Source organism: Rhinopithecus roxellana, chromosome 20, assembly GCF_007565055.1.
Source record: "Rhinopithecus roxellana isolate Shanxi Qingling chromosome 20, ASM756505v1, whole genome shotgun sequence".
In the NCBI taxonomy this organism is placed as follows: domain Eukaryota; kingdom Metazoa; phylum Chordata; class Mammalia; order Primates; family Cercopithecidae; genus Rhinopithecus; species Rhinopithecus roxellana.
Window position 1 is genome coordinate 40980953 of NC_044568.1, and position 12463 is coordinate 40993415.

Genomic DNA, 12463 nt, shown 5'->3' on the forward strand with positions numbered 1-12463 from the left:
GCTTGCAGGCTGACCCAAACCAGGTCAGGCCCAGGCAAGGACAGTGACCCGGGGGCTGGTTCCACCTTACAGGAGGAAGGGTCTGAATTGGTTTGGCATGTTGGGATTGCCAGTGGGGTCCCAGAACCCAACGGGACTCCCTTGTGTAATTGGTTCAGCATGTTGGGGTGGCCAGCGGGGCCCCCGGAACCCAGCAGGGTTCCCTTGTGTCTGCTGTCAGGCATTTTCCCAAACTCAGAAATCAATGGTCACTGTGGGACTCAGAGGAGAGAAATAACTGGCCGAGTGAGCGACATCATCACCCGGAGGAATAAAAACAAAGGGCGTTTTCAGCTTTCACAGAGAACCTGGCATCAACTAAAGAGGACAGGGTTGTCCTGGCAACAGCTGTCATGGCAACAGGAGCTATTTTAGAGTCAACCTGCCTTTCACTGGAAGAAAACGCTGATTCAGATGACAACATCCCTCACTCTCTTTTCCATCCTCACTCCCCCTAGAGACCCTGTCTCTTCCCTGCTATTCACAGAAGCAGGGCCAGTTCATCTCCCACCCCAGCATCTCTCTGATAGGCAGGGGACAGGCAGGGCCGCTATGAGCTCTGCGGGTGGTCCTGGCAACTGCTACAGGCTGGGGGCACACAGAAGGGCTGTGACTCTCCTCTGGGACCTGGCCAGGTGGGGCGAGGGGCTGGCCAGCTGTCAGTCCCACATCTCGGGGGTCTGAGCCTTGACCTACCTTCCAATCTGTGTCTGCAGCCAAGAGGAAGGCATCAGAGGTCTCCTAGGGGAAGCCAAACAGAGGGGGTGGCAAGTTAGGCCCTAGCTGGTCTGGGGAGCCCATGGGGCCTTAGCAGACTCAATTTCTGTCCCAGTCTGTATTTTCTTTTCTTTCTTTCCTTTTTTTCTTTTTTTTTTTTAGAGACAGGGTCTCACTCTATCACCCAGGCTGGAGTGCAGTGGCACAATCACAGCTCACTGCATCCTCAAACTCCTAGGTTCAAATGATCCTCCTGCCTTGGCCTCCTAAAGCGCTGGGATTACAGACATGAAACATCGTGCCCAGCCCACCAGTCTGACTCAATGTTAACACCTTGGTGACCAAGGGCTCACCAAGGTGCCAGGTATTGGCCACCAAGTACTTGGTGGAGGAGCCTGTGAGCATCCTCATTAAGGATGTGAGGATTCCATCTTACAGGCCACAAGGGTGAGGCTCAGAGAGGCTGAGTCACAGGCTAGAAAGTGCTGGAATCTCCCACTGCAAATCCTTGCTGTTGGTCACTCTGCCCTCCCGCTACCGTAGATGTTTTTCTGACCATCAGGGCACAAGGGTGGAAGAAAGGGAGGGAAGGGGAGAGGTGGGCGTGACTAACATGCCCACATGTAGGGATGGGGAAGCTGAGGCCCACACAGCGAGGGGACTTTTCCATCCGCACAAAGGTACAGTGGCAGCTGCTCCCACCTCTCCAGACCTGGTCGCTTTGCGCCTCAGATCACTGGAGCTTACTTCACAGTGAACCGTTTGAGTCTGGCTAGTGCCTGCTCTGCCCACTGGACTGCGGGCGTCACGGGGGCGGGACCACGTCTGGCTGTGCTCTCAGTATGAAGCTGGCATGGAAGGGGCTCGCCAGACACAAACAGATCTGGATGAACAATCAGGCTTCACCAATGAGGGGAGAGAGGCTCAAAATGCGCCCACAGGTTACGAGGCTGCACAGATGGCCAGGGGAGGAGCGGGGGCTGGAACCTCACGTCTGAGTTGCCAGGCTCTCCCTGAAGCCAAGGGGAGGGTGGCTGTGCGACTCACCCGCTCTGGGTCCCTGTCTCCCCATCTGTATGACAAGACAGCTGGCCAGCTCAAACTTGGGCCATTTTCGGGCCTGGGGAGGGAAACTAATCAGGGACCGGCACACGTCCGGGTAAAGAAAAACTCACAGATCCTGCCTTGCCTTCCCCTGCGTCTGCCTAGAAATCTCTGTGCCCTGCTCTGCGAGGCTGTGAACTCATGGGCAGGTCACTCAGCCTCCAAGCCTCAGTGCTGTGAGGATGACAGGAAAAGCTTGGTATTGCCCATCATTCTGCCCTTTGTATCCCAGCGCTGGACTGTGCCTGCTACAGATTCTTTTAAGGAATAAATACATGGATTGGCCAGGCATGGTGGCTCATGCCTATAATGCCAGCACTTTAGGAAGCTGAGGCAGGCAGATCACCTGAGGTCAGGAGTTCGAGATCAGCCTGGCCAACATGTCAAAACCCTGTCTCTACTAAAAATACAAAAATTAGCTGGGTGTGGTGGTACGTGCCTGTAATCCCAGCTGCTAGGGAGGCTGAGGCAGGAGAATCACTTGAACCTGGGAGGCGGAGGTTGCAGTGAGCCGAGACTGTGCCACTGCACTCCAGCCTGGGTGATAGAGTGAGACTCTGAATCAAAAACAAACAAAAAAACAAACCATGGATGACGGAGACAGTCGCATGAGAAATAGGGTGCCACAGGAGGAAGAGGGAAGCAGTCAGCTAGGAAGGTACAAGGAGGAAAATGACCCCAAATCACAGGAGTGGGAGGGAGAAGAATAAAACCAGTATTTCTGCCATTTTTCCCAAAACAAGGAAGAGTTCAGCCACCTGCTTTCCAGCAGGCCAGGTGGTGGAGAAAATCAGAAGGAACTGGGGGTTCCCATGCCCAAAGAGGAAAGCCAGGCTTTGGGCTTCCTGTGACTGTCACATAGAGAATGGCCGCACCCGCTCGGGCTTCTGCAGATTCGTTCCAGGCCTGTGGGGGCTCTGCAGGGAGGAGGGGAGGAGAGGAGGGAAGGGATGGGGCTGCAGGGGGAGGACAAGGGCCTGGGGCTGATGATGAATGGATCTTCTCATCTTGCACAAGGGGGCTGAGGAGAAGACAGGGGAGATGTCTATACTCGGGACCTTAAGAGGGCCATTATCTCAGAGAATGACAGAGGAGGCAGTTTTGTTACAAGCAAAAGCTAACAAAAAAGAAGGCCGGGTGTGGTCACTCACATCTGTAATCCCAGCACTCTGGGAGGCCTAGGCAGGAGGATCACTTGAGCCCAGGAGGTCCAGGCTGCAGTGAGCTAGGATTGTGGCACTACACTACAGACTGGGTGACAGGGTGAGACCCTGACTGTCTGTATCTCTCTCTCTCTTTCTCTCTCTCATTCATACACACACACACACACACGCACGCGCACACACACACACACAGTGGAGCAGAAAATGGCAGGGTGTGCTGTATGCTCTCTGGGTCTGGGGGCCCCAGGAGATGAAGGGTGTGGGAGGGGAAGGACTCAAAGGCCAAGAAAATGCAGGGTGTTCTGAGGGAGGCGGAGGAGTGGTGTGTGGGAGGCGGGATGGGGACACAGGCGCAGAGGGATCCACAGACAGGCCAGGCACTGGAGTCTCCAAAGGCAAAAGCCAGGCTCCAGCGGCGGGCAGGCAGGCTGTGAGTAAATGCGTGGGAATCCTCACTTCCCACTGGACTGAAAGAATTTGCACCTGGCAAACGGCAGAACATTTAAAAAGTGAACAAGGTGCCAGGTGAAGTGGCTCATGATTGTAATCCCAGCTGCTTGGGAGACTGAGGTGGGCCAGGAGTTCGAGACCAGCCTGGGCAACACAGCAAGATCACCTGTCTCCACAAAATAGAAAAATGAGCCAGGCATGGTGGTGCATGCCTGTATTTCCAGCTACTCAGGAGGCTGAAGTAGGAGGATCGCTTAAGCCCTCTCTAGCCTCCTTGAAGAAGGAGGAGGCTGTTATGGTCACACCATTGCACTCTAGCCTGGGTGCCAGAGCCAGACTTATCTCTAAACAAAAATAAAAAATAAATAGAAAGTGAAAAGGATGGGGCTGGGCACAGTGGATCACGCCTGTAATCCCAGCACTTTGGGAGGCCGAGGTGAGTGAATCACCTGAGGTCGGGAGTTTGAGGCCAGCCTGACCAACATGGAGAAACTCCATCTCTACTAAAACTACAAAATTAGCCGGGTGTGGTGGCACATTCCTGTAATCCCAGCTACTCAGGAGGCTGAGGCAGGAGAATCGCTTGAATCTGGGAGGTGGAGGTTGCAGTGAGCCAAGATTGCGCCATTGCACTCCAGCCTGGGCAACAAAAGCAAAACTCTGTCTCAAAAAAAAAAAAAAAAAAAAGCGAAAAGGATGGATGCTTTCAGCACTGCAGCTGAAAAAGGAGAATCTGTCTGTGAGAGCCACAGCCTGAGAGAGCCAGACTAGCTCTTGAAGACAGAGAGAGGGGGTAGGACTGCATGGCGTGCCAGGCTGCAGCATCCAGGAGGCTGTGTCGGGTGTGGGGTGGGGCTTTGTTTTAGACAGAGTCTTACTCTGTCACCCAGACTGAAGTGCAGTGGTGATATCTGGGCTCACTGCAACCTCCGCCTCCTGAGTTCAAGTGATTGTCCTGCCTCAGCCTCCTGAGTAGCTGGGATTATAGGAGCTCATCACCACATCTGGCTAATTTTGTATTTTTAGTAGAGACAAGGTTTCACCATGTTGGTCAGGCTGGTCTCGAACTCCTGGCCTCAAGTGATCCACCCACCTCAGCCTCCCAAAGTGCTGGGATTATAGGTATGAGCCACCATGCCCGGTCGGCTTTTGTTTTGTTTTGTTTTTGAGACACAGTCTCGCTCTGTCACCCAGGCTAGAGTGTAGTGGTGCAATCTCGGCTCACTGCAACCTCCACCTCCCAGGGTCAAGCGATTCTCCTGCCTCAGCCTCCTGAATAGCAGGGATTACAGCACCACGCCCAGCTGATTTTTATAATTTTAGTAGAGATGGGGTTTCACCATGTTGGCCAGGCTGGTCTTGAACTCCAGATCTCAGATGACCCGCCCACCTTGGGCTCCCAAAGTGCTGGGATTACAGGCGTAAGCCAACATGTCTGGCAGGAATGGGGCTTTTAAGGTGCCTTTGGAAAAAGCAGATGTGCCCAGGCCCACAGCTTGGGGCCTGTGCTGACTCATGAAGGAAGGAAGAAGCGTCCACAGGATCTGAAACGGAGACCCTCATGCAGGGGTGAGGATGTCATGGTGGCAGACTCTGGTCCTGGTGATGGGTGGATAGAGAGACACTACCTGCAATGGCGCCAGGCTGCTCAGTGGGCATGAACAGGCAGGAGTATGCCTGCTAAGTCAGGGAGGGAGGGGCGGCGAGGGCTAGGCCAGAATAAGGCAGAGAAGGGTGCCCAGCTGAGGTGGGCAGTGGAAGAGACAGGCATGGAAGTTATCAGGCCAAGATGCCCTCAGCTCTCCCCATTGTGCTAGGGGGCCCTGCTGGGCCACAAAGGCACACCCCATACCAGCAGGCAGCACCTCCGTGCGGCTGTCCCGCAACCTGCACACTTCAGCACTTGTGATGGGATGCAGGGGTCCCCGAGGGCCCCTCACAGGAGAACTCTGCTTTCATGCCTCAAAAGACAGGCTGGTAGGCAGGCACAGAGGCTCAGGCCTGTCATCCCAGCACTTAGGAAGGCTGAGGTGGGAGGATCACGTGCACCCAGAAGTTCAAGACCAGTCTGGGCAACAGAGCAAGACTCATCTCTACAAAATGGAAAAATTAGTCAGGTGTGGGGGCACATGCCTATGATCCTGGCTGCTTGGGAGGCTGAGGCAGGAGGATCACTTGAGCCCAGGAAGCTGAGGCTGCAGTGGGCTATGATGGCACTACTGCACGCCAGCCTGGGTGACAGAGTGAAATCCTGTTTCAGAAGAAAAAAAAAAAAAGAAAGAAAGAAGGAAAAGAAAAATCAGAAGGAAAGACACAGGCAGGAGTGGGGAGGAGGGACCTTTTAGAAAGTTCTGAGAAACTTCTTCCTTCTGAGCTGTATCACCCTCTGTGGCTTCCACCCAGCCCATGTTTTTACTGAGAACCCACTGTGTGCTGTGTGGGGCACTGGGGACACCTAGGGGTACAAAACAGAATAGATCTCTGTCCTGGGAACCTGTGGGGCGGGGCACACACAAACCAGGCTAAAGTGACACGGCCAGGGCCAGAGCATGTTGGGGTTTCAATATTAGACCCAGGGGTTAGAGAGGGACTCTCTGAAGAGGGAGCATTTGAGCAGAGGCCTGAATAAAACAAGGAGTGGAGCCAGCCCTGCACATTTCTGGGCTAGTGTATCCCAGGCAGATACACTAGGAATGTGATGGGCATGTTCAAGGAGGCTAGAGAGAAGTAAGCTGGGGACAGGCTTGGGAGACAGGCTGGGGAGCTGGTGCAGATTGCATCCTGGGTTCCATCTCTGACTGAGATGGCTTGTTAAGCAGAGAAGTGACATGGCTTATTTTTTATTTATTTATGTTTTGAGACAGAGTCTTACTCTGTTGCCCAGGCTGGAGTGCAGCAGTGCAGTCTTGGGGTTGAACCTCCCGGGTTCAAGTGATTCTGCCTCCTGAGTAGCTGGGATTACAGGTGTCCACCACCACGCCCGGCTAATTTTTGTATTTTTAGTAGAGACAGGGTTTCACCATGTTGGCCAGGCTGGTCTTGAACTCCTGACCTCATGTGATCTGCCCACCTTGGCCTCCCAAAGTGCTGGGATTATAAGTGTGAGCCACCATGCCCAACTCATGGCTTATTTTTAAAGGGTACAGAGCAAAGGCAGAGGCAAAAAGACTAGCGAGGATCCTGCAAGCATCCCGGGGCAACAGCTGATGGAGGCTTAGACCAGGGAGCAAGTAAACTTAGTGGCACATATACACCATGGAATACTATGCACCCATAAAAAAGGATGAGTTTGCATCCTTTGTAGGGACATGGATGCAGCTGGAAACCATCATTCTTAGCAAACTATCACAAGAACAGAAAACCAAACACCGCATGTTCTCACTCATAGGTGGGAACTGAACAATGAGATCACTTGGACTCGGGAAGGGGAACATCACACACCGGGGCCTATCATGGGGAGGGGGGAGGGGGGAGGGATTGCATTGGGAGTTATACCTGATATAAATGACAAACTGATGGGTGCTGACCAGTTGATGGGTGCAGCACACCAACATGGCACAAGTTACATATGTAACAAACCTGCACGTTATGCACATGTACCCTAGAACTTAAAGTATAATAATTAAAAAAAAAAAAAAAAAGAATAAAGGACTTGAAAAATGTGCAGTCACCACCCCATCAGGGCAGCTTATCTGCAGCTGCTCTCGGATAAGCCATGTCTTATCAGTTAACTCAAGGCTCTGTCTGTAAGATAACACTGTACTCTTCTTGGGGGCAGGACTGCCACCTCATGTGGTTGGATCCCTGGATCCCTGGCTGTCTGCACAGTTCCAATCCCGGCTGCTCAGTAGCTCCTGGGCTCCTCTCCTTGTGATGGAAGGCTGGGGAGGCAGGGCAGGGCAGAGCACAGCACCCTGCAGATTTGAGGGGCTGGGCTCCTGGCCTCCCCATCTGTAAAAGGAGGGGGTCCAGGCAGCATAACTTGCAGGGACCCCAGCCCTGATGCCTCAGAATCCAAGAAGCAGGGAACCCACACTTTTTGCAAAGTGGTTTGTGTCACAGTCACCAGTATGATGGCACTGGGAGGGAGGGAAACGGAAGGTGGATAGGGTGTTGTCACAACAAAAAAGGGTGGCATGAAAGTCACTCTGGCCTCTAACGCATTGTCCCATGACGGAGGGGTCTTTGGGACAAAATCATAACCCATGATGCCTCTGTCCCACTGCCCTGGGTGGCACTGTTGGTTAGACCTGCCCAGGTGCCACAGAGGCTTGGGAGGCTGATAAGGAAAAGAGCGCACAGACAGGGGAGCAGCGTGCCCTGCTGGAGCCAGCACTGCCCGGTAGTTACCTCTTGGGGCTCCTGGGCTGTCCACAAACAGGGGTTGATACGGCCTTATTCCTCCACTAGCTGTGTGACCTTGGCCAACTGGGTTCACCTCTCTGTGCATCAGTTTTCTTGCCATTAAAGCGGGAATAACTCTCCTGTAGCACCTTTAGCCTCAAAGACGGCTGAAGCCACCTTGAGGCTGGCTGGGTCTGGGTGGCACTCAGGCCTCCCGGAACTCCCCCCTGAGGCAGGGACAGGGTTTCTTGGGGTAGCCGGCCCTGGGGAGGGTAAGCTGCAGGGAAGGCGCGCGGTCTCCCTCTTGGCCACGAGGTGGCGCGCTCGGCCCTAAGACCTCAAAGGCGCGACTCCAACTCACCAGCTCGGTGGCGTCCTGGCCCCGGAGCAGCGGCTTCTCCTCAGGGAATCGCAGCTCCTGCAGCCCGGCCATGGTCACGTCGTGGAGCAGGAGGCCTAGGGAAGGAGGGCAGGGTTGAGACCTGCTGCGGCGGGGACGCCCGGGCGGAGAACGACAGCGCAAGCCAGGGCTGGGGCAGGAGCGCGGGGACCAGACGCACTGTCCCCCTGGCCCCCAAGCACAGCCCACCCAGGCACTCAGGGCCCCCAGGCCTCCGTCTGCAAGCCCGGCCTGTCTGGCTTGGGGGATACCATTATAGTATTTGTTTTCTCGTTTTTTTTTTTTTTAACACTTGAGTCTCGCTCTGTCGCCCAGGCTGGAGTGCAGTGGCGCAATCTCGGCTCACTGCAATCTTTGCCTCCTGGGTTCAAGCGATTCTCCCACCTCAGCCTCCCAAGTAGCTGAGAGAGTACGGGTGTGCACCACCACCTTGGTAACTTTTGTGTTTTTAGTAGAGACGCGATTTCACCATGTTGGTCAGCCTGGTCTCGAACTCCTGACCTCAAGTGATCCACCCACCTCGGTCTCCCAAAGTGTTAAGATTTCAGGTGTGAGATACCACGCCCAGCCTATTATTTGCTCTTAAAAATTAAAACATGTTTCCAAATAAAAGAGAAAAGCAACTTCATGATTCCTAAAACAATTACAAGCAAAATTCTGCCTTTATTGAGAAGCAGAAGGGCACGTGCAGGGAGGCCAAACACAGGGTCAGACGCAGACAGAGTCCCCTGCCGAGGGCCTCTGGTGTCTGAAGGGGACAGTGGGGCTCTGGAGGATAGAGAGACTGGAGAGGAACAGAGCTGAGAGCTCCCCGGAGGGCTCCCAAGATGAGCCTGTGTGAAGATGGGCCAGGGAGGGGTGGGAGTAGAGGCTCTGGTGGTGTCACAGGTTGAGTGATGTTGAAAGCGGGGGTGCAGGTCTCAATTCAGGCCACCAGCAGGGAGGGGGTGATACACAGGGGCTGCTCAGCTGCCAGAGGGTGGGCCTGGGAAATCCCAGGGGTTTCTGAACCTCAGAAGAAGAATGGGTCATACATGCAGGCGTGTGTGTGCGTGCGTGTGTGTGTGTGCAGCAGCCAGTGGTAGGGGAAGGAAGACAGAGGGTCCCAGGAACCCACAATTCCTCTAGGAACGGCACCGTCATCCCTCAATTTCAGGATGGCAGAGGTCAGAATGCACCAAGAGAAAAACTAGCCAAGAACATGATCTAGAAATTCCTAAAAGAATTAAAAATGGCCAGTACCTACATGGAAAAATATTCAAGCTCACTAGAAGTCAAATAAATTTAAATTAAGATACTTTTTTTTTTGGCCAGGCACCGTGGTTCATGCCTATAATCCCAGCATTTTGGGAGGCTGACGCTGGAGGAGCACTTGAGCCCTGAGGTTCAGGACCAACCTGGACAACATAGCAAGACCCCATCTCTAAAAAAAAAAAATAAAGTAGCTGGGTGTGGTGGTGAGAGCCTATGGTCCCAGCTACTCAGGAGGCTGAGGTGGGAGGATCACTTGAGACCAGGAGTTCAAGGTTACAGGGAGCTATGATTGCACCACTCCACTCCAGCCTGAGTGACAGAGCAAGACCCTGTCTCGAATGAATGAATGAATGAATGAATGGATAGCTCTTTCTTTTTTTGCCAATGGCATTGGCAAAGTTTACACGGCTAGCAAAGGTGTACTGAAACAGGCACTTCTTATATGGCTTGTAAGTATATAAATGGACATATCTTTCTGGAGGGCAGTTTTGCAAATGAATTAAAATTATTTAAAAGGTTTATACTCTCAGACTCAGCAATCCTCTCCCCTGGAGAAATCGCCTAAAGAAACCAGAGATGGCAACAAATAATTTATCTATAAGAATTCTCAGCACAGTGCCATTTACAATAGAGAAAAAAAATTGAAAAAAAAAAGTCCATCAATAGGGTACAAGATAAACTGTGTGTCAATAATAAAAGATTATTTAATATAATAAGAAAATTCCTGTTACAATAAATAGAAAAGCAGGCCTGGGTCCCTGCGCACGTGCCATGCCGGAGTCCCGGCTCCCAGTGGTTTCCGAGGAAACCAGCTAACACAACGCAGATGGGCTGTATTTTTAGAAAGGCATCCTTGAGGCTCTCCTGCTCCCATTTCCATCCTTTCTGATGTGTGCACGCTCACCCATCCATCCAGGGTATGGGGGCTGGGAGAGCTGAAAGAAGGGTCCCCTCCTTGGAAAACTCTTCTGCATGAGGACATTTTAGCCACCTGCTTTCCTGAACACCCATCTCAATTAAAGTCCTTGGTAGCCCTGGGGTGTCCCTGTGGCCCCCCACCCCCAGCCTATTATGAAACCACCCTGGACACCATCCTCCCCAAGGACCATGCTATTAAAAGGGCTGAGAGTGGGCAGTGCAGGGACAGATGGCCTGTGACGGAGGTGGTGGCGGGGAAGGGGGCAGAGAGAGACCTCATCATCCAGAGAACTGGGAATGTCTCAGCCCATGAAAAACAGACAGTTCAGGGCTTGGCTGGAGTTGCGGGGCTCCAGGACAAAGAGGCCAGAGCAGACATTTCCACAGCAGGGTGGCAGAGAAGTTTCTTCTAAAGAAAGTTATGATTTTTTTTTTTAAGAAGCTATGTGATTAAGTTATAAGAAAATGAGAGTCCTACTAATGAAGCCTGGCTAAGGTCCCCAAGGAGTTAAGTAGCACAGAAGTGGGAAGATGCCAGGGTCTATGAAGCGGCCAGCAATGGCTCTTTCCACTCCGCCATGCTTTTCCCCTTCTTGATCTCTTATTCCCTAAAGGGACAGGAGCCGCCCTGTCCAGCCCCCAGTGCAAAGACAAGAGCTCTCCCAGGAGACACGTGTGCAGGGACCTGCTGGGCAGACAGAAGCTGTAAACACTGAATGGGCCTGGGGTAAGTCCCAATGCTTCTACTTCTCAGGGGTAAGATCTGGAGCCACTGAAACCAGGCCATCATTTCTACCCTATCATTCAATGGCTAGCTTTATTTTGGGCGAATCACTCAAAGCCTCGCTTATTTGCAATATGAGATCATGTTGCCCACCTCAGAAAAGTCTGAGGTGCAATAGAAACAATAAATATATAAATAACTTTTTTTTTTTTTTTTTTTTTGAGACGGAGTCTCGCTCTATCGCCCAGGCTGGAGTGCAGTGGCTGGATCTCAGCTCACTGCAAGCTCCGCCTCCCAGGTTTACGCCATTCTCCTGCCTCAGCCTCCCGAGTAGCTGGGACTACAGGCGCCCGCCACCTCGCCCGGCTAGTTTTTTGTATTTTTTAGTAGAGACGGGGGTTTCACGGTGTTAGCCAGGATGGTCTCGATCTCCTGACCTCGTGATCCACCCGTCTCGGCCTCCCAAAGTGCTGGGATTACAGGCTTGAGCCACCGTGCCCGGCCATAAATAACTTTTTTTTTAAGACGGATTCTTACTCTGTCGCCCAGGCTGGCATGCAGTGGCATGATCTCGGCTCACTGCAACCTCTACCTCCTGGGTTCAAGTGATTCTCCTGCTCCATCCCCTCAAGTAGTTGGGATTACAGGCACCTGCCACCACGCCTGGCTATTTTTTTAATTTTTTTTTTGTATTTTTAGTAGAAATGAGTTTTTGCCATGTTGGTCAGGTTGGTCTTGAACTCTTGACCTCAGGTGATCCATCTGCCTCAGCCTCCTAAAGTGTAAAAATGACCTTTTTTGTTTGCTCAGAGGGTCTTGGTCAAAACAAACCCTGGCTCTGCTCTAAGCAAACTCCAGGCTGGAGTGCAGTGGGACAATCATCGCTCACAGCAGCCTCAAACTCCTGGGCTTAAGTGATCCTCCCACCTCAGCTTCCCAAGTAGCTGGGACCACAGGTGTGTGCCACCAGAGCCCCACTATTTTTTTTTCATTTTTTGTAGAGATGGGGTCTACTATGTTGGCCAGGCTGGTCTCAAATTCCTGGGCTCAAGCAATCCTCCTACCTCAGCCTCCCAAAGCACTGGGATTACTGGTGTGAGCCACCATGCCCAGCCTAAAATGCCTTTTAAATGAAAGATTTTTGTACATATTTGAATGGAACAAAAATCACATGTGATCAGGGTGTTCCTTGCCTTTCCCTGCCGATTTAAGATAACTTTGGAGTTTCGTTTTTTGTTTTTTTTTTCCTCGTTTCTGTTAGATTCATAGCTGCACGCAGAGGGGCGAAGCTGATGTACGTAGGGGAGGGATGGTACAAGGGATGAGGGAGAGGAAACAGCCCCTTTGGCT

At 52.4% G+C, this 12463-nt stretch overlaps 1 protein-coding gene across 10 annotated transcripts in view; it reads right to left on the reverse strand.

The window, feature by feature from the left end:
• Positions 1–12463, reverse strand: part of NDRG4 (NDRG family member 4) — a 52667-nt gene that overhangs the window by 17574 nt on the left and 22630 nt on the right. For 8 of the 10 annotated variants that reach the window (XM_010378186.2, XM_010378184.2, XM_010378178.2 and 5 more), the window contains exons 2-3: positions 8179–8273; positions 736–780 (exon numbers count right to left, since the gene is read on the reverse strand). In XM_010378186.2, the coding sequence (XP_010376488.1) occupies positions 736–780; positions 8179–8250 (117 nt within the window). In that variant the 5' untranslated portion in view covers positions 8251–8273. The remainder of the gene's footprint in view (positions 1–735; positions 781–8178; positions 8274–12463) is intronic. The other 2 variants (XM_010378188.2, XM_010378183.2) reach the window with 1 other exon arrangement.